Source organism: Cheilinus undulatus, linkage group 3, assembly GCF_018320785.1.
Source record: "Cheilinus undulatus linkage group 3, ASM1832078v1, whole genome shotgun sequence".
Taxonomy (NCBI): domain Eukaryota; kingdom Metazoa; phylum Chordata; class Actinopteri; order Labriformes; family Labridae; genus Cheilinus; species Cheilinus undulatus.
Genome location: NC_054867.1, coordinates 6,881,794 through 6,904,676, shown reverse-complemented (window position 1 = coordinate 6,904,676; position 22,883 = coordinate 6,881,794). Strand labels below are relative to the sequence as shown.

Genomic DNA, 22,883 nt, shown 5'->3' with positions numbered 1-22,883 from the left:
GTCAGCTCTGCTGCTCATCCCACAGATGCATGATCCTTACAAATCTGGCATCATTTAAAAGGGTAATAAACAGGCTTTCCAATGGTATAAGATTTATTACCAAGAAGCATTGTTACAACAAAGAAACAATGTACCAAACACAAATTGCCTTACTTTTTGTTTTTAAGCTTAGTTCACTTTGATTTGACTGAAATATATTATATACTCTAGATTCATAGCAAAGAAATTTTGTGAACCTTGGCTGATGTGAGAGATTTTTATTAAATTTTACAAAATGGCGACACAATTTCTACCATTCCAAAATAATTAAGACAGAATAAAAAACAACTTAACAGCTTTAATGAAAGAGATTAATGATGCGTTTAAAAATTGGCAGACATCTTGGTGATGTCAAGCTTCAGGTCTACCACATGCATCTCAATCCTTTGGTGCAACTCGCCCACAGAGGTTGACAGGGTGTCATACAGAGCCTGCACACAGTGAAGAGACAAATCGGTTTTGACATATGTATGGAAGAAAAGCAAAAATGCAGAGAAGGAAGTGTTCATACCTGCGCTTTCTCTGTCTCTTTGTTGCAAACATCCCTCAGACTCTGGATCTTTGCCTTCAGCTGCTGCGTCTCTCTGGAAATCTCCTGGATTTTATCAACCATCTCTTCTCGTTTTTGATGGATTTGGTTACATTCCCTGGAGAACAGACGAGGAACGCCATACTTTTATTTTTTACATTTTCAACTATCTGTCATGCTATTAAAAATGATAGGACGTGAATACTGATATACCCCAACACGTCTTGAACATGCTGCTCCTTTATCTCCCTCTTCTTCGTCCTGCGGATGTTTTGTTTGGACTCTTTGTCCAACTTCATGGCCAGAGCTCGTTTCAGCTGACCTTCCTCAATGAATAAATTCTTAAGCTCCTTCTTCCTCTTCTCACTCTGAGCTGTCAGCTCCTTGTGCTGTACAAACAAACAAACAAATGAGCTGAGCAAAATAAAATGCATTACATTTTACTGAGACCAGCTGTTAAAAAAAAAGGATTCCAGACTGGATAACATGTTTCACTGAGCAGTCTGTCTTGCAGCGCACTCATTTCTGATTGATTTTCAAATGAACTACATCTTTACAGGAGATTCACAACTCTATTGATCCCAAGAGGTCGATTCATTTGCAGTTCACTCATGTCCACAATAACCAACATTTGACTGTAACATGTCGACACTGAAAGATAAACCAGCAGAGGTAAATGAAGGCCCACAAGATACAAGATCCATTACATAAATAAAATAACTATCTGGGTTCAGTAACCTGACAGCAGAGGGAACACAAGATATTGGATAATTTCGTTTTAATCAAAGTACCTGGTAAAGGTGACCAGAAGGCATTACCATGAACTCAATAGCCAAAATATGAAGAAGTTGGCTGATAATAATCTTTGGACCTGCTTTGTTCCATGCCGGTCTACCTGAGCCAAGCCCCAGGCCTCCCTGATCTATCTGGACATTGCCTACAATCTCAGAATGTCTAAGAGCTGCCTCCACCTCCTTTACTGCCTGTCTTGGGTTCCATTTCCTTCCCCTAGTTGGATTTGGAACTACACTGCTAACTAGTCTATCTTTACTCCCTGCTAACAGTAACTCTGTTCTAACCTTTGAGCACTTGAACTCTTCTGCCAAGCTAGTGATCGGGAGTTGGAGTATCCTTTTATTATACAGTGCCACACTGCTAAGGCACTGAGGAACGCCCAACCACTTCCTTACATATGAGTTAATTACTCTTTCCAGCTTCTCTACCTTCGATATTAGTATCTCATAAATTGACATGAGCTACATCAGTCTAGGAAATAGCCCAAACTGCAAACCCCAGAACTTCAACCTCCCTGGGAGCCCTGATTTATCAATCCTCTCTAATCCCACCACTACATCTTTTCTAAACTGCTCCACCTGTTCACTGTCATTAAACTCTTCATTATACCATCTCCCTAAGCTCTTTACTGGCTCCTCTCTGATCAACGTTATTTCTTCCTCATCTACAAAAAACTTCCTGTCAACAATCTTCCCTCTGGATACTGAGATGCTCCTGGACTTACTAGGCTTGGTCTTCATGCTAGCCCACTTGAGGTTCATATTTAGCGTCTCCAGTAGCCTTCTTGTGCATGGCACTGTCGTGGTCACCAATGTCATGTCATCCATGTAAGCCCTGTTTGGTGGGAAGCGCATCCCATCCTGCCATCTCTCCCCTCCTACCACCCATTTGGAAGCTCTAACAATGACTTCCATCGTCATTGTGAAGGCTAGAGGGGAAATCGTGCAACCTGCCATGATACCTACCTCTAGTCTTTGCCAGCCTGGCGTAAAGTTTGCAGTACTAATACACATCTTAACATCTCTGAAATACATCTTCACTAAGTTCACCACTATCTCTGGCACTCTAAAGAAATCAAATGCCCTCCAGATCAGACTATGAGGTACTGACCCAAACACATTTTTATAATACTACGTGTAACTCCCTATTCTCTGCCTTAGTGCCTTAGCTGCCTGGATCTGATGCCAGATCATACTTGTGTGCCCTATGCACCCTGCAAAACCTGGGATCCCTGCTTTCTGCACTGCTGTGTCTATTAGTCTGTTTACTTGTAAATAACTGGATAACCTCTGTGCCATGATACTGAAGGAAATCTTCCCCTCCACATTCAGGAGTGAGATGGTACGAAACTGACTCAGATCAGAGGACTCCTTCTCTTCAGGAATCAGGATTCCCACTGCTCTACACCAGGCCTTTGGGATAGACTGTTTCTCCCAGACTAACCTTAATAACCGCCACAGAAACCTAAGGAAATCAGGCGTGTTTTTATAATCCCTGGTGGGGACTCCATTTGGCCCTGGGGCCGAAGAAGCGTTTGCACGCCTTACTACATCCTGCACTTCCTTCCCCCTTGGTGGTTTAACATCCATACTAAACTCTGAAAAGCTGAATGTGTTCTTTTTAAATACTCCTCTACCTCTTGTTTTGATGCTCTAAGCTGCCCTCCCTTTTCCTGAATGAACAACCATTTAGTAAACTTAAAAGGATCCCTATAAAATGCTGTCACTGCTGCCAGACTGCATCAATCCATTTAGAGCAAAGAGATACAAACAGCCAGAAAAAGCATCTGCTCAACTACAAAATACAACACAATGGCTGGACTCCAGATTGTAAATCATCATATCAACATCACATTTCATCCCATAGCACAAGCGACAGGTAACTTGTTGGTCAGTGTCTACTACAGCTCTGATAAATCTATATGTAGAACACTTGTTAAGGTTGCCACGGTGATCAAATGACCGAAAAACATACAGAACTAGAAAAGCACTCGGAGAGCGCAGACCTCCACCATTAGCCCTCTCTCCCAATAGTACAGAATCCTTTTAAAAATTCCTAGATCCAGACGGTGACCCAGATCACTCCCAAAACCTAATCAGTTCTTCCTTATGCTATTCCTGACATTTTCTGAAAATTTCATCAAAATCCATCCATAACTTTTTGAGTTATGTTGCTAACAAACAAACTAACAAACCCTGCCGATCACATAACCTCCTTGGCGGAGGTAATGATCTGAGACCATCAAAGATTTATGTGGGTTTATTGGGACAGCAAGATAAATACACAGGAGACAGCCTAAGTTCCTCTGTGGTGCTTTAGCCAGAGGCATATGCAAAGCATGTAACTGACATGTAAAATAAAAGGCATTGGTTAAGCTAAAGATGTTCTGTTAAGAAGTTCTCTGCTGGTAGTTAAAGATACAGTTTAGCCTGAAATTATTCATACCCCTGTCAGTCTTAGGGAGTTTCAGATTTTTCTAATTCATACAGCAGCTCTTTGCCCCAAAAAAACATTGACAAAAAATGTTGGAAAGCCTTCAGCCATACACAATTAATTTTGGAATAACAACATTTCTAATGGAAAACAAAGATTCATTATTTAAAGTTATCCATACCCTGCCTCAATAATCAATGGCAAAGCCTATTTTTGTAACAACAGCCTCCAAACAATTCCTGTTATAGCTCACATATTTATCTTAAAAGTAAGGCTGTCAAAGTCAATGCCTTAATAACGTATTAACTGAAATTATTTTTAACGCCACCTTTTTTTAACACACAAGAGTTCTGCGTGACCCTCAACCCATCCCAAGATTTGGGAGATCAGGAAGCAGCGCCGTCATGATGCAGTGAAAGCGAGCAGAAAGAAGGCATTTTCTCCACACTTATTGATAAGGGTATTTAAATCTTGAGAAATATTCCTGCTTGCCACATTTAGAACAGATACAAATGATGTGATTAACTGTGACTTAATCATGAAAGTTGTGAGATAAATCGCAATTAAAATTTTTTTACTCTATTGACAGCCCCACTTAGAAGTCCTTAGGAAGTTTTAACCACTCTTTGGCAAAAGCTTCTGGATTCTTGAGGTTGGAAGGCTTGCATAGAGTAGAGGATGTTAAAATGATTAAGTGTCCTTTTACTTTAATGATAAATTGGAGAATAGTATTGAACTACAATAGAAGAAATAAAGTGTTAGCACCAAAAATTTCCTGGGAGAGGATCCCTAAAACCCCAAATATGGCATAATCTAATGTAATTATTTAACTTCCTTTCCTTGTAACTTAAAGAAATGTAAATTGTCATCAGAACTTCATTGCACTTTGTAAAATAGACTTTCTTTAGAGAACCTGTTAATACCATTTTTTAATATAGAAGTAGTTCATTAAGGGGCTCAGCTTCTTTTCCCATTTGTCTAGTACTACTTCTCTGAAAAAACAAAAGTGATTGGTATAAAAAAAAGAAAAAAAGAAAAGAAATGCAATATTTCCTATCAGAGCACCCAATTAAACTCGATAACAAAATGAATCGATTACCGTAGCCCTAGCCATGCATAATTTTCCTTTTACTTCACAACTATGCGCCACTTTATGTTGCTCTATCGAATGAAATCTCAGTAAAATATATTTACATTTGTGGTTGTAACATGAAGAAATGTGGAAAAATTTAAGGGGTATGAATACTTTTGTAAGCCACTGTATGTGAGCCCTTGCATAAGCTAGACATGCTCTCGCATGCCTTAGTTGAAGGAGAATAGTCTTTCTTGGTTGATGTCCATAGAGCCCACCTTGTTATGTTCACTAAAGTGCCTTCATACACTATATTACCAAAAGTATTTGCTCACCTGCCTTGACTGACATATGAACTTAAGTGACATCCCATTCTTAATCAATAGGGTTTAATATGACAACGGTCCACCTGTTGCAGCTATAACAGCTTCAACTCTTCTGAGAAGGCTTTCCACAAGGTTTAGGAGTGTGTTTATGGGAATTTTTCACCATAATTTTTCACCACAAGCGCATTTGTAAGGTCACACACTGATGTTGGATGAGAAGGCCTGGCTCTCAGTCTCAGCTCTAATTCATCCTAAAGGTGTTCTATCGGGTTGAGGTCAGGACTCTGTGCAGGCCAGTCAAGTTCATCCACACCAAGGGTCTCAAACTTGCGGTCCGCAGGCCAATTGCGGCCCGCGAGAAGATATTTTGCAGCCCCCCACTTTACATCAAAGTGTAGTGTAAGTGTTGCCCGTGCCTTTTACGCACGCACACTCCAGCCTCAGTCACAAAAATCCACCAGTTTCTGCTGCCAATTAACATTGCAGCTTTAAAGCCAATAAAAGACTCAGTTCATATTATATCAATTATATGAATAAGCATTAAGAGATAAGAACAAGAATTTAAAATAGGTGCCTTAATCCCCAGAGGTTTTTGCCTTGTAAAACCAAATTTCCCCTGAGTGGGATTAAAACAGCTGCGCTCAGGATGTCAAATGTTTTCCTGCGTAATTGTCTGTCAGCCACAACACAGACACTGTGTCTCGCTTTGATGAGCGACTCAGTTCAATCTCCCGTCTGATTTAATCCCTCAGTATTACAATCTGTAATGCCAGACTAATATCAACTAATTTTATTTACATACAAGTTAATTTTATGTCAACAAGAAGTGGAATTGTGGTCTTGATCACTTATGTTTAAACAGGACATGGTTTATAAATCCTGTGGGGTATTTAACTCCAGGTCTTAACAAAGGTCTGGTAAAAAAAAATCCCCTCATAATGATAAAAACAATACTTTATAACTGAACAGTTAATCCTAATCTGGACACAGGCTGTCCTATGACATGAGAGGTCGGCATGTTAAGTCTTGACGCAGCACTAAAATACGCTCGAAGATGGCCCAGTTCATCACACGTGCAGGGATATCCGGGTGATTCAGATGGACTGGACATGCAGAAGAACGACTGTGGGGCTCATACATGTGTTTTAAGTCAAGTTTTCACTCAGCAGGTGAGGGTTAGCAGCTCTGTAAACAGCGAAGCAGTGTGATGAATCTACGTACCCCCCACCCCCACCTCCTCTCATTCTCCTCTCTGGTCTTTGACAACTCTGTCAGGTGAAATAGGGCTCAGATCACGTTGTGTGAACAGGTTACTGTGTTAAAGCTATGAACAGTCATGCTGAATGTATATTTATAATGAACAATCCGGTCTTGTAAATTCATCATCAGTTGATTCTAAAAATGTTAAAATCTGTAAAAATTGTCATGTTAAAAGTCAGCATATTTTTGTCTGACCTGTTCAGACTACTTGCAAACAAATTCTCATTCTAAAGAAGCTAATTAACCCTTTAGTGTGCAAACATGGAGCACTCATTAAATGGTACCTCCATCTAATATTGGATCATTCCTCTTTATAAATATTTCAGTAGCCAATATATCAGTCGTTGGTCGCATTGATATTGCTAAAAAAAAGCTGTACGGCCTCCAGGACATCTTGTTGAAGCAAATCCGGCCCCTACCCTAAATGAGTTTGAGACCGACCCCTGATCCACACCAAACTCTCTCATCCATGTCTTTATGGACCTTGCTTCGTGCACTGGTGCACAGTCATGTTGGAACAGGAAGGGGCCATCCCCAAACTGTTCCCACAAAGTTGGGAGCATGGAATGGTCCAAAATCTCTTGGTATGCTGAAGCATTCAGAGTTCCTTTGACTGGAACTAAGGGGCCAAGCCCAGCTCCTGTAAAACAACCCTACACCATAATCCCCTCCTCCACCAAACTTTACACTTGGCACAATGCAGTCAGACAAGTACTGTTCTCCTGACAACCGCCAAACCCAGACTCGTCCATCAGACTGCCAGATGGAGGAGCACGATTCATCACTCCAAAGAATGCGTCTCCACTGTTCTAGAGTCCAGTGGCGGCCTGCTTTACTCCACTGCATCCGACGCTTTGCATTGCACTTGGTGATGTATGGCTTGGATGCAGCTGCTTGGCCATGGAAACCCATTCCATGAAGCTCTCTACACACTGTTCTTGAGCTAATCTGAAGGCCACATGAAGTTTGGAGGTCTGTAGCGATAGACTCTGCAGAAATTTGGCGACCTCTGAGCACTATGCGCCTCAGCATCGACTGACCCCGCTCCATCATTTTATGTGGCTGAGTTGCTGTCATTCCCAATCACTTCCACTTCTGCTGCCAATGACAGTTGACTGTGGAATATTTAGGAGCGAGGAAATTTCACCACTGGATTTGCTGCACAGGTGGCATCCTATCAGAGTACCACACTGGAATTCACTGAGCTCCTGAGAACGACCCATTCTTTCACAAATGTTTGTAGAAACAGTCTGCATGCCTAAGTGCTTGATTTTATACAGCTGTGGCCATGGAAGTGATTGGAACACCTGATTTCAATTATCTGGATGGGTGAGTAAATACTTTTGGCATTATAGTGTACATTCACACGAGTTGAGCTCAGTTCTGTCAGAAGAGCTTTTGTAGTAATTATTGGATTGATCTGGACTTCTTGCTGAATCTTGCTGGCGAGCCAAGTTGACGCTGTTGTCATCTGACCCCACCCTTGGAGAGTTTCACAATGTTAAATTTCAGTATTTCTCTACAATACTTTGCACAGTTTAAACTGGCACTTTAAATTGCTTGACACTTTTTGTATCCTTTTCCTTCTTTTAAGGCATTAGTAATTCTTGCCCTTAAGTCCTCACTGTGCTCTTTGGCATGACAGCTGCTGTGTTGACTCCAACATGGCTGACAAGCTACTCAACTTCCAGGTGAGTAGCTGTAATTGAGTAGTAATATAGATAATCTATAAAGTAATGTGAAGAGGAAGATGTGACACCAGACCCAACAACACAGAGGAGCTGAATGCTTCTATCAGAGCAACCTAGGCTTCCATAATACCCCAGCTGTGCAACAGACTGATTGCCGCCTTCATGCCACACGGCATTCCTGCAGTAATTTATGTAAAAGCATCACCAACCAAGTATTGAGTGCAGCACAGTAGTCCAGCATTTCTGTGTTGAAAATCATTTCTTTAATTGGTTCTAAGTAATAGTGAAATACTGAATTTTGGGTTTTCATTAGCTGTGAGCCATAATCATTAAAATCAAAAGAAATAAACACTTGAAATATATCAGTCTGTGTTTTGAAATGATATAATATGAGCTTCAAGTTATGAATACTGAAATAAATCATTTTTTGGATGATATTCTAATTTATTGAGATGTCATCCAAGTAATGCCAGCCTTACACCAGAGGACTTTGCTAAAATTCTTAAACGACAAACATCTGAGACTCTCTCACATCTAAGGACAATTTGTCAGCAAGCTGCAGAGTTTTTAGTCTCTTACTAAGATTTTGCAAAGACTGGTCACTAACTACAACACTAGAATACGAGTACATTTTAGATTATTTTCCATCATGCATCTGGGGGAAATTCACAACAATTTTTGAGTACAGAACAAAATGTAGGAAGGGTGGAGATTACATTTGAGATAAAATCTCTTATAATCCGATGTTCTGAAATCATTTACATCGAGTAGAAACAAAAGAAACGTTAAACACTGAAGCAACTTCGCACGTTACTGCAACAACTGAGGAACTATCCCGGAAACACTTCAGAATAAAAGTACTGTATGAAAATGTGAGCCATCTCACCACAGAAAAAACGATCAGGCTTTTATTTTGAAAATCCCAGGGGCGGTTTATTGTACCTGTCATGTCAGCGTGGAATGAATTGATAGACAAGACACACAAACACACAGGAGCAGAGATCTAAAGCTCTGAGCAGAAGAGTTTTTCGAACTCTTTATTTACAAGTGGACATTCAGTGGCTACAGATTGATCCACGCTCAAGTTCATATTTTGAAGAATGAAGTGAATCAATGTGCTTACGCACAACACCAACTCCCATTGGTCGTGGACAACGGTCGCGTGACTGAAAAACACAATTTGCATACAACCAGATTAAAGACTTACGACAATATCAAACAGGAGTGGGCTGCGACTTCAGCAAGACTTCCATGATTTTTTTTACCACGACGAGAAATTTTAATAATCTGATGAGAGCTGGAAGTGAAAACGGCACAGGATTAATAAATGATGTCCCGTTCAACCGCCAGCAGTCAAGACAACAATTTCAATTCTTGATGACATTAAATGGAATCAAAGGTAAATTAATTCAGTAAACGATAGTTCAGTCGTGAGATTAACCCTGGCAAACACCTGCCCATGTATTTTGCAGACTCTCCTTTACGCACGGAAATGAAAGGTGTTTGTTATCCTGTGAGCTGCTGTTTGTGGCTCAGTCAAGGGAACAAGCTTTATTTCACAAACCAAAAAAAACAAAACAAATGTGGACTGGACTGGGATCCATTAGAATGAGGTTGTATTGGAGCTGTGCCGAGTTAATTCTTTATCTCTGATAAAATCTTTGTAACTCAATGAAATACAATAAGACAAGGTATAAAGTTCTCTCTCCATCTCTCTAGGAAAAAATCCTGCCGTCTCTAGCACACAGCAGCTGCCTGGGGTGCGCTGTGAGCTCTGAAGCGGGTCCTTTTGTTGTTCATTCACATTCAACACATTCCTGTGTAGGGCTCCTTCATTTGCATCTGTGCCATGCCTAGGCCCACCTCATCCTTCTGTGCCGGGGCCGTGAAGCATGCTGTGCCCAAGCACAAAACAAATTCACTCACGCTGGTCAAACGTACTGGACTTTCAGCTCAAACCCAGGCGCACTCACACTAGGCCATCGGTGCCGGCCTAGTGTAAGTGCGCCCTTAGTAGTTCTCCCATGATTTTGAGTATCGGAGTATGCAGCGCAACGGCACACACGGTCCACTAGAGCAAAGCGCTGCACGCCTGGAACGCAGGGCAGTAGTAGGTAGAATTTGGGGGTTACTCACCTCCTCCTGTCTTTGTTTCAGGTTGTTCATGCTGCTCTCTAGGTCCTGCAGCAGATTGTACATCTGTTGTATCTCAGTCTCAGTGTGAGTCACACTCTGCACCATACTCTGCAGCTCCACCACACGCTCATCTGTTTCTTCCTGGAAATGTCACGGCCACATCACACAGGTTAGTGAGCAGCCATTCTTATAAAACAAACCTGTTATCTTTTCCCCTTACCATTGAGATCTTAATGCTCTTGACGGTCTCTCTCATCTTCTCCATTTGACTCTTGAGCTCCTCTGGAGACTCCACAATCTGAGATTTCAGCTTGCTGATGTCTTCTTTCAGGTTACTAACATCAACCTTCAACTGGGCCTGGCACAAAGCACACATTCAATATCAGAAATCATATTGTTATGTATCATTTGAAACCTTCAAGATATTAAAGATTAGTATCAAAATATTTACAACACAGCCAATTACCAGTTTTTGGGTCTTCTCTGCAATTATGGTTTTCCACTCGGCAATGCTGTCATTTTTTGCATTCTGAAAGATGTTACATCTACTTTACTGAGAGCACAGAAACACAACACCCATTTTGCTCTTTTGGTTGTTTCATATAACCCCTACCACTTCTTGGTATTCATGCATGGTGTTAGCCTGTAGCTCAGAGAGAGCAGCTGCCAACTCATCAGCCTCAGCCTGCTGCTCAGGAGGGATGGTCCTGAACAGGATGCAGAAAAGTCAAGTTAGTTATTAATATGTTTATACTTCTTGAAGTCAAGTAAGATTATCAGTATTAATGGGATACTTTGTTTTAGATCTTAATGTAAAAATTGTTTTCAAATGGTTGTGAAATAGCATGATCCACTTAACTGTCTCTAGGTAAACCCTGTGTACAGATTGGCAATCAGCCAAGAGAATACCTGTCTCTTCGACAACAACAGCTCAGATAGAGTCCAACCCCAGCAACCCCATGCATAAACGGTACAGATAATGGATCAACGTTTGATTAGAGCATAGATGAAACTAATTTGAGACCGGAGATGAAGCAAAAACCTTATTTTTTCACCCTCTCTGCATGGCAAAAATCAAAAATTAAAGGCATGTGACATTACTCAGTGCAGTGGACGAGGGTGGAATTTTGATTTTAATGTACTGTTTATGAAACAGGCCACGAAGCCATCTGCGCCCCAGTTTCAAGATTTCTAAATATCAGAATTTTTCTTTTCTTCAGGGTCGAGTGGGCAACATGGTAACCCTGAGATTAAAGAAGTGATATAGTGCTTCTCAACAGTACAAGGCTTACTTTATCACAGTAAGTAATATAAAATCAGAGGGTGGTTTGGGGTCCTCCCCAAAAGATTATGAGCAGCTGTGGTGATTTTAAAACAAAGTTGTTTTGTATGACAAAACAATTTATGTGATAAAATTCTGTTTGCTGCTTTAATCATCCAAAAAAATGGCTTTCTTTGGCAAACCTTACATAAGTCAAACAGAACATAAACTACAGACTCTACAAAAATACGAGGATTAGCTTGTTGTCTGACTTAATTTTTTTTTTTTTTTAATTGATACACATTAGATGTTTAAAAAGCATGCCTTACTTGTCTTACTTTCTCTCCCTGCTTCGTAACATGGACAAGAATGCCAGAAAAACTGTTTTGAAATTTCAGGAAAACCCAGTGAAGTATCTCCGGTTTCCTGAAAGCTGTACCATACTAAAAAAAAAAAACAATGAATAAATAACAGATTTAATCAGACACTTACGTCAGTATCTCAATCTTCTTCTCTGCCTCTAAATTTTTTTTTGTGTAAGCCTGCAGACGGTCCATATCTGCCCTCTGAAAACCAAGATATTAAGGGTTAGAAATCAGTAACTTCAAATACAGTGCTTCCAGAAAGTATTCACAACGCTTCACTTTTTCCACATTTTGTTATGTTACAGCCTCATTCCAAAATGGAATAAATTAATTTTTTTCCTCAAAATTCTACACACAACACCCCATGATGACAATGTGAAAAAAGTGTTTTTTTTTTTGTTTTTTTTTTTAATTTTTACAAATTTATCAAAAACAAAAAAACTAAGACACCACATCTACATAAGTATTCATAGCCTTTGCCATGAAGCTCAAATTGAGCTCAGGTGCATCCTTTTTCCACTGATCATCCTTGAGATGTTCCTACAGCTTAACTGGAGTCCACCTGTGGTAAATTCAGTTGACTGGACATGATTTGGAAAGGCACACACCTGTCTATATAAGGTCCCACAGGTGACAGTGCATGTCAGAGCACAAACCAAGCATTAAGTCAAAGGAACTGTCTGTAGACCTCTGAAACAGGATTGTCTCGAGGCACAAATCTGGGGAAGGGTACAGAAAAATTTCTCCTGCTTTGAAGGTCCCAATGAGCACAGTGGCCTCCATCATCCATAAATGGAAGAAGTTCAGAACCACCAGGAGTCTTCCTAGAGCTGGCTGCCGGTCTAAACTGAGCGATCAGGGGAGAAGGGCTTTAGTCAGGGAGGTGACCAAGAAGCTGATTGGTCACTCTGTCAGAGCTCCAGTGGTCCTCTGTGGAGAGAAGAGAACCTTCCAGAAGGTCAATCATCTCTGCAGCAATCCACCAATCAGGCCTGTATGGTAGTGTGGCCACACGGAAGCCACTCCTTTGTAAAAGGCACATGGCAGCCCACCTGGAGTTTGCCAAAAGGCACCTGAAGGACTCTCAGACCATGAGACACAAAATTCTCTGGTCTGATAAGACAAAGATTGAACTCTTTGGCGTGAATGCCAGGCATCATGTTCGGAGGAAATCAGGCACCACTCATCACCTGGCCAATACCATCCCTACAGTGAAGCATGGTGGTGGCAGCATCATGCTGTGGGGATGTTCTTCAGCGGCAGGAACTGGGAGACTAATCAGGATTGAGGAAAAGGTGAATGCAGCAATGTACAGAGACATCCTGGATGAAAACCTGCTCCAGAGTGCTTTTGACCTCAGACTGGGGCGACGGTTCATCTTTCAGCAGGACAATGACCCTAGGCACACAGCCAAGAGTGGCTTCAGGACAACTCTGTGAATGTCCCCGAGTGGCCCAGCCAGAGTCCAGACTTGAATCTGATCGAACATCTCTGCAGAGATCTGAAAATGGCTGTGCAGTGACACTCCCCATCCAACCTGATGGAGCTTGAGAGGTGCTGCAAAGAGGAATGGGCAAAACTGCCCAAAGATAGGTGAGCCAAGCTTGTGGCATCATACTCAAAAAGACTTGAGGCTGTAATTGCTGCCAAAGGTGCATCAACACAGTATTGAGTAAAGGCTGTGAATACTTATGTACATGTCATGTCTTAATTTCAAAAAAACTTTTTTCACGCTGTCATTAAGGGGTGTTGTGTGTAAAATTTTGAGGAAAAAATTTATTTTCATTTATTCCATTTTGGAATGAGGCTGTAACATAACAAAATGTGGAAAAAGTAAAGTTCTGTGAATACTTTCCGGATGCACTGTACACAGACATTGAACCCTGGTGGGTGTACCACAGAGCAAGTTCAACATACCCAGGCTTTCTTTGGGTAAGCAGCACAATGAAAGCTTTGAGCTCTAAAAAGAGATACTGGGTAAGATGAAAATGGAAATGATTTTTCTTTGCCAAATCACATTTTCTGGATAATTAGAACCAAACAACAAAGATGATGTGTCCTCATTAACTTTTACAGTGGGGATGAAGAGCTGAATTTAAATGTGAATACAAGAATGTAAAACAAGGGGGCTCTGTAACATGACTGCACTGGGTCTATGTTATTGTAATATTAACTGGTCCGAACCAGGTAATGAGATTTTTTATCCAGTTACCATGGTTAACTAGCCAGGTAAGAGGAGTGCCACCTTTGTGACACAGGAAACTATGACTTTAGACCCAGCAGACCAGGCTTACACACGTGGACAAAATTGTTGGTACCCTTCTGTTAATGAAAGAAAAACCCACAGTGGTCACAGAAATAACTTGAATCTGACAAAAGTAATAAATAAAAATTCAATGAAAATTAACCAATGAAAATCAGACATTGCTTTTGAATTGTAGTTCAGCAGAATTATTTTAAAAAACAAACTTATCAAACAGGCCAGGACAAAAATGATGGTACCCTTAACTTAATATTTTGTTGCACAACCTTTTGTGGCAATCACTGCAATCAAACGATTTCTGTGACTTTCAGTGAGACTTCTGCACTTCTCAGCAGGTATTTTGGCCCACTCCTCATAAGCAAACTGCTCCAGTTGTCTCAGGTTTGAAGGGTGCCTTCTCCAGACGGCATGTTTCAGCTCCTTCCACAGATGTTCAATAGGATTTAGATCAGGGCTCATAGAAGGCCACTTCAGAATAGTCCAATGTTTTGCTCTTAGCCATTCTTGGGTGTTTTTAGCTGTGTGTTTTGGGTCATTATCCTGTTGCAAGACCCATGACCTGCGATTGAGACCAAGCTTTCTGACACTGGGCAGCACATTTCTCTCTAGAATACCTTGATAGTCTTGAGATTTCATTGTACCCTGCACAGATTCAAGACACCCTGTGCCAGATGCGGCAAAGCAGCCCCAGAACATAACAAAGCCTCCTCCATGTTTCACAGTAGGGACGGTGTTCTTTTCTTGGTATGCTTTATTTTTGCGTCTGTGAACATAGAGCTGATGTGCCTTGCCAAAAAGTTCCAGTTTTGTCTTGTCTGTCCAAAGGACATTCTCCCAGAAGCTTTGTGGCTTGTCAACATGTAGTTTGGCAAATTCCAGTCTCGTTTTTTATGATTTGTTTTCAACAGTGGTGTCCTCCTTGGTCGTCTCCCATGAAGTCCACTTTGGCTCAAACAATGATGGTGCGATCTGACACTGATGTACCTTGACCTTGGAGTTCACCTTTAATGTCTTTGGAGGTTGTTCTGGGCTCTTTTGTTACCATTCGTATTAGCCGTCTCTTCGATGTGTCATCAATTTTCCTCCTGCGGCCATGTCCAGGGAGGTTGGCTACAGTCCCGTGGATCTTAAATTTCTGAATAATAAGTGCAACTGTAGTCACAGGAACATAAAGCTGCTTGGAGATGGTCTTATAGCCTTTACCTTTAACATGCTTGTCTATAATTTTCTTTCTGATCTCCTGAGACAACTCTCTCCTTCGCTTCCTCTGGTCCATGTTTAGTGTGGTACACACCATGTCACCAAACAGCACAGTGACTACTTGTCACCCTTTAAATAGGCCAACTGACTGATTACAAGTTGGTAGACACCTGTAATGCTAATTAGAGGACACACCTTGGTTGAACATGTCCCTATGGTCACATTATTTTAAATCTTTTCTAAGGGTACCTTCATTTTTGTCCAGGCCTGTTTCATGAGTTTGTTTTTTAAAATAATTCTGCTGAACCACAGTTCAAAAGCAATGTCTGATTTTCATTGGTTAATTTTCATTGAATTTTTATTTATTATCACTTTTGTCAGATTCAAGTTATTTCTGTGACCGTTGTGGGTTTTTCTTTCATTAACAGAGGGGTACCAACAATTTTGTCCACGTGTGTACCTTCAAATCTCGCTTTGTGTTGACTTACACTCACCTAATAATACATAATAATACAGACGACCTTGTTGTTATGTGTCAGAAAAAGTTGCTCTTTTCAGGACAAAAACAAACTGGAAGTAAATATCATATGATGAAATATAATTATAATAAAATCTGACATCAAGTGCAGTTCTGTGCATGTAAATGTGTAGACTAATCTGGCATACAAATTTGGACTGCTTCTCCTGGATCATGTCCCTTCTCTGCTGTCTGAAATGAAGAAAGTTCATGATGGCGCTGAGAACCGTCAGAGTCTTCTGTTTTTCTAGATAGAAAGAACAACAAGCATGATCAAGGACAACCTACATCTTTTTCTTTTATTCTTACTTCTAATCTTATATGATTTAATTGAGAAGAAAATTTCTGGACAGATAAAAAAGCAGTCTTACTTGGTGCTAGAAGGTCATTCAGTGAGAAATCATAGACCAGGCACATTGGCAGAAACTGACGCCTGGAACAGAAGCACAGTGTTGTTGAAACTAGATTAGTGTGGATGGAACATGCTTTTAGTACAATGTCACCAAGACTTGACATTCATTTTTTTTGCTTACCAGTCAATGTGGCAAATGATTTTGCAAAGTTACCACCCAGCCACTCAGCATTTTCACTCACCTCAATTTTGATGTTGGAAGATTTCAATTTACATGCCAAATCTAACATGTAGCACCCTTGTCTGTTCATATTTAACAGTGCACAACAGAAAACTGTGCCATATATTGCAATAAGAAGCAATCACTAGGACATCAAAGATAAATGTTCTGTTTGTTTGTCAGACATAAGAGATGCATGGACTGTGAAATCATATTCTGGTCAGACCTGGTGAGGCAGAACACATCTACTGAGGACACGAAAGCCACAACATTCTGTTCTTGAACTCTTGGAACAGAAAAACACCTACATGAGGATGCTTTTGACAGACTATAGTTTCGCTTTCAACACAGTCCCTTCAAACAAACCCACAAGAAAACTACAGGCACTGGGCATCGGCTCTAGATTATGCATTGGGGTCCTGGACTTTTTAACAAACCACACAGTCTGTGAGGATCTGTAAGCACATGTCTTCCATCATAACCACAAATACAGGAACTCCACAACGATGTGTACTCAGTCCACTATTATACATCCTCACATCCTCTTCACACATGAGTGCACCCCATCCTATTCCTCTTACCATATCATAAAATTTGTAGATGCCACCACAGTGCTGGGCCTTATCCCCAACAACAATGAGTCTGCTTACAGGAGGGAAGAACTCAATCTGGTAGAGTGGTGCAGCTGGCACAACCTGGCTCTGAATGCCAAAAGACCAGAGAAGTCATTGGGGTCTTTCGCAGAGCAAACTCCCCCTCCCACCCACTTCTCCATATCAATGCTGAGGTGGTGGAGAAAGAAGTCAGTGTCAGATTTCTTGGCCTGCATGACCTCATGCTGTAAAGAACACCTCTGTGTCATTGGCTGCTATGGCACAAAAGGAGAGAAAGTCATGGTGTGGCCCCATCCTCTCCTGACCTCAACCCTACTGAGAACCTTTGGAGCATCTTCAAGCTAAAGATCTATGAGGGTGGGAGGCAATTCACATCAAAACAGCAGCTCTGCGAGGCTAATTTGACATCTTGCAAAGAAATTCAAGCAGAAACTCTCCAAAAACTTACAAGTTCAATGGATGCAAGCATAGTGAAGGTGATATCAAAGAAGGGGTCCTATGTTAACATGTAACTTGGCCTGTTAAGATGTTTTTGATTGAAATAGCTTTGATTTCAGTAAATATGACCTCCTAATGCTGCAAATTCAACAAATGACCATTTTCAGTTCTTTACAACATATATATATATATATATTTTTTTTTTTTAACTCTGTGGTGCATAATAATTTGGAACAGTGCATTTACAGACTTTTTTATTTTTGAAAAAATAGTTATCATTAGGGGGTCGAGTAAAATTTGAATTATGCTCTAATGGTTGATGACTTGAAAATTATACTGGCTGTTGAAAATCAGAAAAATATCAGTTGCCTAATAATTTGGAATGCAGTTTAAAATGTTCTAACATTTTACATGTATCAGGTAGTTATATAAACTTAAAAAAAGTAAGGCAATTTGTGTTTGGTTCATTATTTCTTTGTTGTGACGATGCTTCTTGGTAATAAATCTTATACCGTTGGAAAGCCTGTTTATTACCCTTTTAAATGATGCCAGATTTGTAAGGATCATGCATTTGTGGGATGAGCAGCAGAGCTGAGTATGTGGGTTGCGCTCATGAAAAATGTGCCAAATCTTCTCTGCCAATGCCAAACAGCTTATTTTGCTGTTGCTATTGACTCTTGTTTTGAGCTTCTGGTACCCCCAGGTGCTGCCAATCAGGTGCCTGATTGGTAGCACCTGTGAGCATTGGCCCTGCTACAGTGGTCAGTAAATGTCCGCTTCAAGAATCGGCATGCCATGTTTGATCTGGATAGGGCCCGTCGGTTGGGCAACTTCAAGCTGCTGTTAAGCAAAACCAAGATGTGGCATTGTTTGGAGTGAACCCTAGTACCATCTCCAAAATGAAGGCCAAGGTCCATATAACGGGGAATGTCAGAGACAGGCCTTGAAGTGGATGTCCCAAGAAGACAACACCCCAAGAATACTGTTTTGTCACCCTGTCAGCAAGAACTCTGTCCTCCAAGATGACAACACTCGCCCCCACAAAGCGGGGTTTATCAGAGACTACCTCCAGAATTTGGGAGTGGAGAGGATGGAATGGCCTGCCAGCATTCCCGACCTTAATCCCACTGAACACTTGTGGGATCAGCTTGGGTGTGCTATTGGTGCCAGAGTGACCAACACAACCACGTTGGCTGATTTGCAACAAATGCTGGTTGAAGAATGGGATGCCATCCCACAGTAGTGTGTGACCAGGCTGGTGACCAGCATGAGGAGGAGGAGCCAGGCTGTTGTGGCTGTGTATGGTTCTTCCCCACTCTACTAAGGCTTCTGTTTGTTAAATGAATAAATTGTTAAATTGTCAATCTGTCTTGTTTCTTCAAACTTCAATCATCAAATCCACCAAACACCAAACAAGAGTCAATGGCAGAATCAGCTGTTTGGCATTGGCAGAGAAGATTTGGCACATTTTTCATGTGTGCAACCCACATACTCAGCTCTGCTGCTCATCCCACAAATGCATGATCCTTACAAATGTGGCACCATTTAAAAGGGTAATAAACAGGCTTTCCAACGGTATAAAATTTATTACCAAGAAGCATTGTTAATTTTATAAACATACAGTGCTTAATAAATTTATAAGACCACCCTAACCCTAACCGAAGTAAGGTTTATGCCACAGCTGCCCTAAATTAACAGTATTGGCAATTACCAAAAGCATTTTTTATGTTTCTGCAATGGTTAATACAACAATAAGTAGAAGCTCTTTAACCCAAATTATATTTTTAATGCAACAACATAATTATTGTTGTTATCCATGAATTTTCAAATTTACTGATTTACAAAAAACTGAAAAAATAGTAAAGCACATTCATATTTCTTGATTAATATGTCAAATTATAGTTATTTACTTGCATTCCTGAGCAGAAAAAATGAGTTTTAGTGGTTGAATGTTATGCTTGATTCATTTCTGACTTCTCAGAGAAGCCCAGTGAGCCAGCTCAAATTTGGGTGAATTCAGTTTGAAATCCCTCATTCCTGTTCAAAATGGTTAAATGTGGAGAGTTCACTGAAAATGAAAGAGTCCACATTAAAGCACTTCATGATGCTGAATTGTCTCTGAGACAAATATGACAGGTGGTCTAATAAATTTGTTAGGCACTGTATATATTCAACTAAGTGATGCATATGAAATGTTTTAACATTTTAATAACAAGGTCATATGCTGAAGTGTTATCAATTATGTGTCTCACCATTAACTATTACACTTAAAGAGATATCAATAAAAAATTTCAACCTACTGCACACCCCCTTACTTGCACACATACAGCAGAGAAACAGCTCACACACGTGGAACAGCAGCACTGATGCGTGAACCCACAATGGGAGAAAGTGTAGGGCTGTTTTTTTCTGGTACATCAAATCATTTTCACATTTACACTGCTAATATGTTAGTGTTGTTCTGTGTATAGGGAAACTTTCCCTCATAGGCATAGATTGTGATACTTATGAATTCAACCCCCCCCCCCCCCATAATTGCTACCTGCCAACTGTGGGTATATTTCCGGCTGGTGGGTCTTAATGTCAAGCCCTGAATATCACAATGAAACATAATTCTAGAGGTCAAGTCTTTAAAGTGTTTAAATTCCATAAACATAGTGCAGCTATCCTAATATGTAACTAAACTTGTTGTCTAAAGTAACCAAATATTGCATCATGTAGTAGCTGGTTCATGACGTGTAACATCTAAGAGAGAACACAAGATAACTTACATTCGCATGTATACACTCATGATTGCAGTCGCCCCCTCATGATAAGTTGGATGCTGAATATTTTCCAACATAGGGACCTATGGGATAAAAAAAAAAAAAAGCTTTACTTGACTGTCTATGTAATGCAGAATTAGAGCAAAGGCTTTGATGTACTTGAATACTTACCATGGAGTGGCACTCAGGCCTGAAACGATATAGGAGGTGCAGCACTCTCATGTACAATGTTTGGACAGTCTCTGGCTATGAGAGAGAATGACAAAAAACAATATAAATGAAAGTGGAGTAAATTTGAATACAGGGGACTGACAGCTGAAACTCTAGCATCTCCTCTGCTAAAGTGCCTTTCATATTTAGGTCGGATGGCTAATGACAGCACGTTGTTCTTATTATTTGCTTGTTAGTATGAAGTAATGTGAGTGTATGGCTGACGCAACAGACAAAAATTTTGATTACTAATTGACATTAGGCATTCATGATATTGGATTTTTGCCTGTATACCAATTTTACCAAACTTGTTTTGGCTGATACCGTTAAGATACATTAGGGCTGAAAAGTATTGGAAAGAAACAGACATAGGCTAATTGTTTTTCTGTCTGAGATATAATTTATATACACTACCACTCGAACGTTTGGGATTGCGTGGAGTTTTCTTGTTTTCCATGGAAAAACTCATGGAATTAGTCTGAATAGGAAATAGAGCAAATGAACTGGACATGCTGACATTGTCAGAGTTAGAAATAAATGTTTTAAAGAAAAATATTCTTTTAACTTTGCCTTCATAGAAAAAAAAAACTCTTTTTCAGCATTTACAGGCGTGCACACTAGGGGTGCACCGACTGCAATTTTCTGGCCAATCACAGATCACGCTCTTTAAAAAGCTTGACCTGCCGACTCTGATTTTGGCCGATACCAATTTTTTTTTATAACTGACAGCATACACCTTCAATGTTCCAATCTTATTTTATTGAAAAACATTGAACAATTCTCATGAAACAATACAAACTTGTTGTTTTAACTGCACATGAGGTTGTTCTCTCAAATATAAATGAAAAGTTTAGAGCATTGCTGTCCAAACTACTAAATTATATCAATTCCTTTAGTCTTTCATTTTTCACATTTTAGTAGGTAGAGACATATGACACCGATCTTATTTACAAGGATCGGCTGATCGCCAATCCCCTAAAATTAAGGAAATCGGCGCCGATCGATCGGCGCACCCCTAGTGCAAACCTTAAATATTCTAGCTGTCAGTTCTTCAAGGTAATCTCATGAGATTTCACCCCATGCTTCCTGAAGTATCTCCTACAACATGGATCGGCTTGATGGAGTCTTCCTTCGTACCGTATGGTTAAGCTGCTCCCACAACAGCTCAATAGGGTTCAGATCTGAAGACTGTGCTGGCCACTCCATTACAGTCAGAGTTCTGTCTGTTTATCATATAAATATTCTGTTGACATGTTGGAGGTGTGTTTTGGGTCATTATCCTGTTGTAGGATGAAACTGTCCCCAAGCCAGTGCTGTCCACAGGGTATGGCAAGGTCTCTTCCACTCTTTACAAATCTCCTATCCTGCCACCTCCAAAGCCCCCAGACCATCACGCTGCCTTCACCTTGCTGACTGATGTTTTTCAGCACTGTTCTTGCATCTTTTCATCTGTTCTGCATCTCACAAATGTATTCCTGTTTGAACCAAACACCTCAAACTTGCACTCATCCGTGCACAACACCTTCTTCCAGTGTCCAGTCTTTTTGCTCCCTTATTAGTAAAATGATTAATAGCTGTGCAAGTTGTTTAACTTGGATTAGCAGACATAACAGGAGATTGATGCAGAGGACTGCCAGTTGCTGATAACTGTGAACTGCATGAATATGTTTTTCTTTGGTAAACAAAAAAATTTGCAAGTGAACTTTTGAGCGGCAGTGTATATATATTGCCATTTTTTCCTAAAATTAAAAATGAAAATGAATCTGATGAGTAATGTGCCTCTTTTATGTAAAATTATTTCGTTTTAATGACAGCGGCTCAAACACAGACACAGATATGCACACGGAGGATGAGTTAAAGTGAGACAGAGCGGGTGGATGCAATCTCCTTTACACTAGTATATTTTACCAATATGAGCTCTCCACCCCGGTTAAAGTAGCTACCCCACATTTAAGTCCACTGTGTACTTAATATCTATCTTACAAACAGTTATAGCAGTCTCATTATGTTGTCGTTAACAAGCATTCACTGCCTGTCAGCACCTAGCAAAACTGAACAGACGTTACCTTGGGAGTAGGAGTCAGATCGCTCTTTGTTAAATGTTTTGCCTCCTGACCGGTTAGAACTTCTGTTCGGTAAAAGTTCAAAATAGCATCCACACTATAGACCGGGAATGTGTTTTCAGACATCTTCGCAGGGTGAGTTCCCACGGAATTAGAACAGAGAAAATGTTTATCATCCAAACGACGAAACAAAAATTGGCGCCTAAAAAGACTTCCTTGTTGATTTCCAAACTCCTCAACTGATTGGCGGCGTCGTCTTCTTCTGCTAAATTTTCAACAGGCTATATGCGTTGCAGCACACTGCGCCCCCCTCAGGTCGATCTGGGTATCGCTC

At 40.4% G+C, this 22,883-nt stretch overlaps 1 protein-coding gene across 1 annotated transcript; it reads right to left on the bottom strand.

Moving 5' to 3' along the window:
- Positions 1-242: 242 nt before the first annotated feature.
- nuf2 (UF2 component of NDC80 kinetochore complex) lies at positions 243-22,781 on the bottom strand. Its single transcript, XM_041783389.1, has 13 exons — positions 22,553-22,781; positions 20,448-20,522; positions 20,283-20,359; positions 16,259-16,320; positions 16,037-16,134; positions 12,035-12,108; positions 10,895-10,988; positions 10,748-10,810; positions 10,502-10,639; positions 10,282-10,422; positions 782-957; positions 551-686; positions 243-470 (listed from the first exon to the last, which is right to left on the bottom strand). Exons 1-13 carry the CDS (start codon positions 22,673-22,675, stop codon positions 363-365), a joined length of 1,365 nt encoding a protein of 454 aa, XP_041639323.1. The 5' UTR covers positions 22,676-22,781; the 3' UTR covers positions 243-362.
- Between the last annotated feature and the right edge of the window lie 102 nt (positions 22,782-22,883).

Excerpts from the sequence above, each read along its gene's own strand:
- nuf2 (XM_041783389.1), bottom strand. The coding sequence starts at position 22,675 with ATGTCTGAAAACACATTCCCGGTCTATAGTGTGGATGCTATTTTGAAC. Across the intron at positions 12,109-16,036 it reads AGGAGAAGCAGTCCAAATTT|AGGGCAGATATGGACCGTCT; the intron begins GTATGCCAGATT and ends CTTGGTTTTCAG. Across the intron at positions 958-10,281 it reads TGAAACAAAGACAGGAGGAG|CACAAGGAGCTGACAGCTCA; the intron begins GTGAGTAACCCC and ends TTGTTTGTACAG.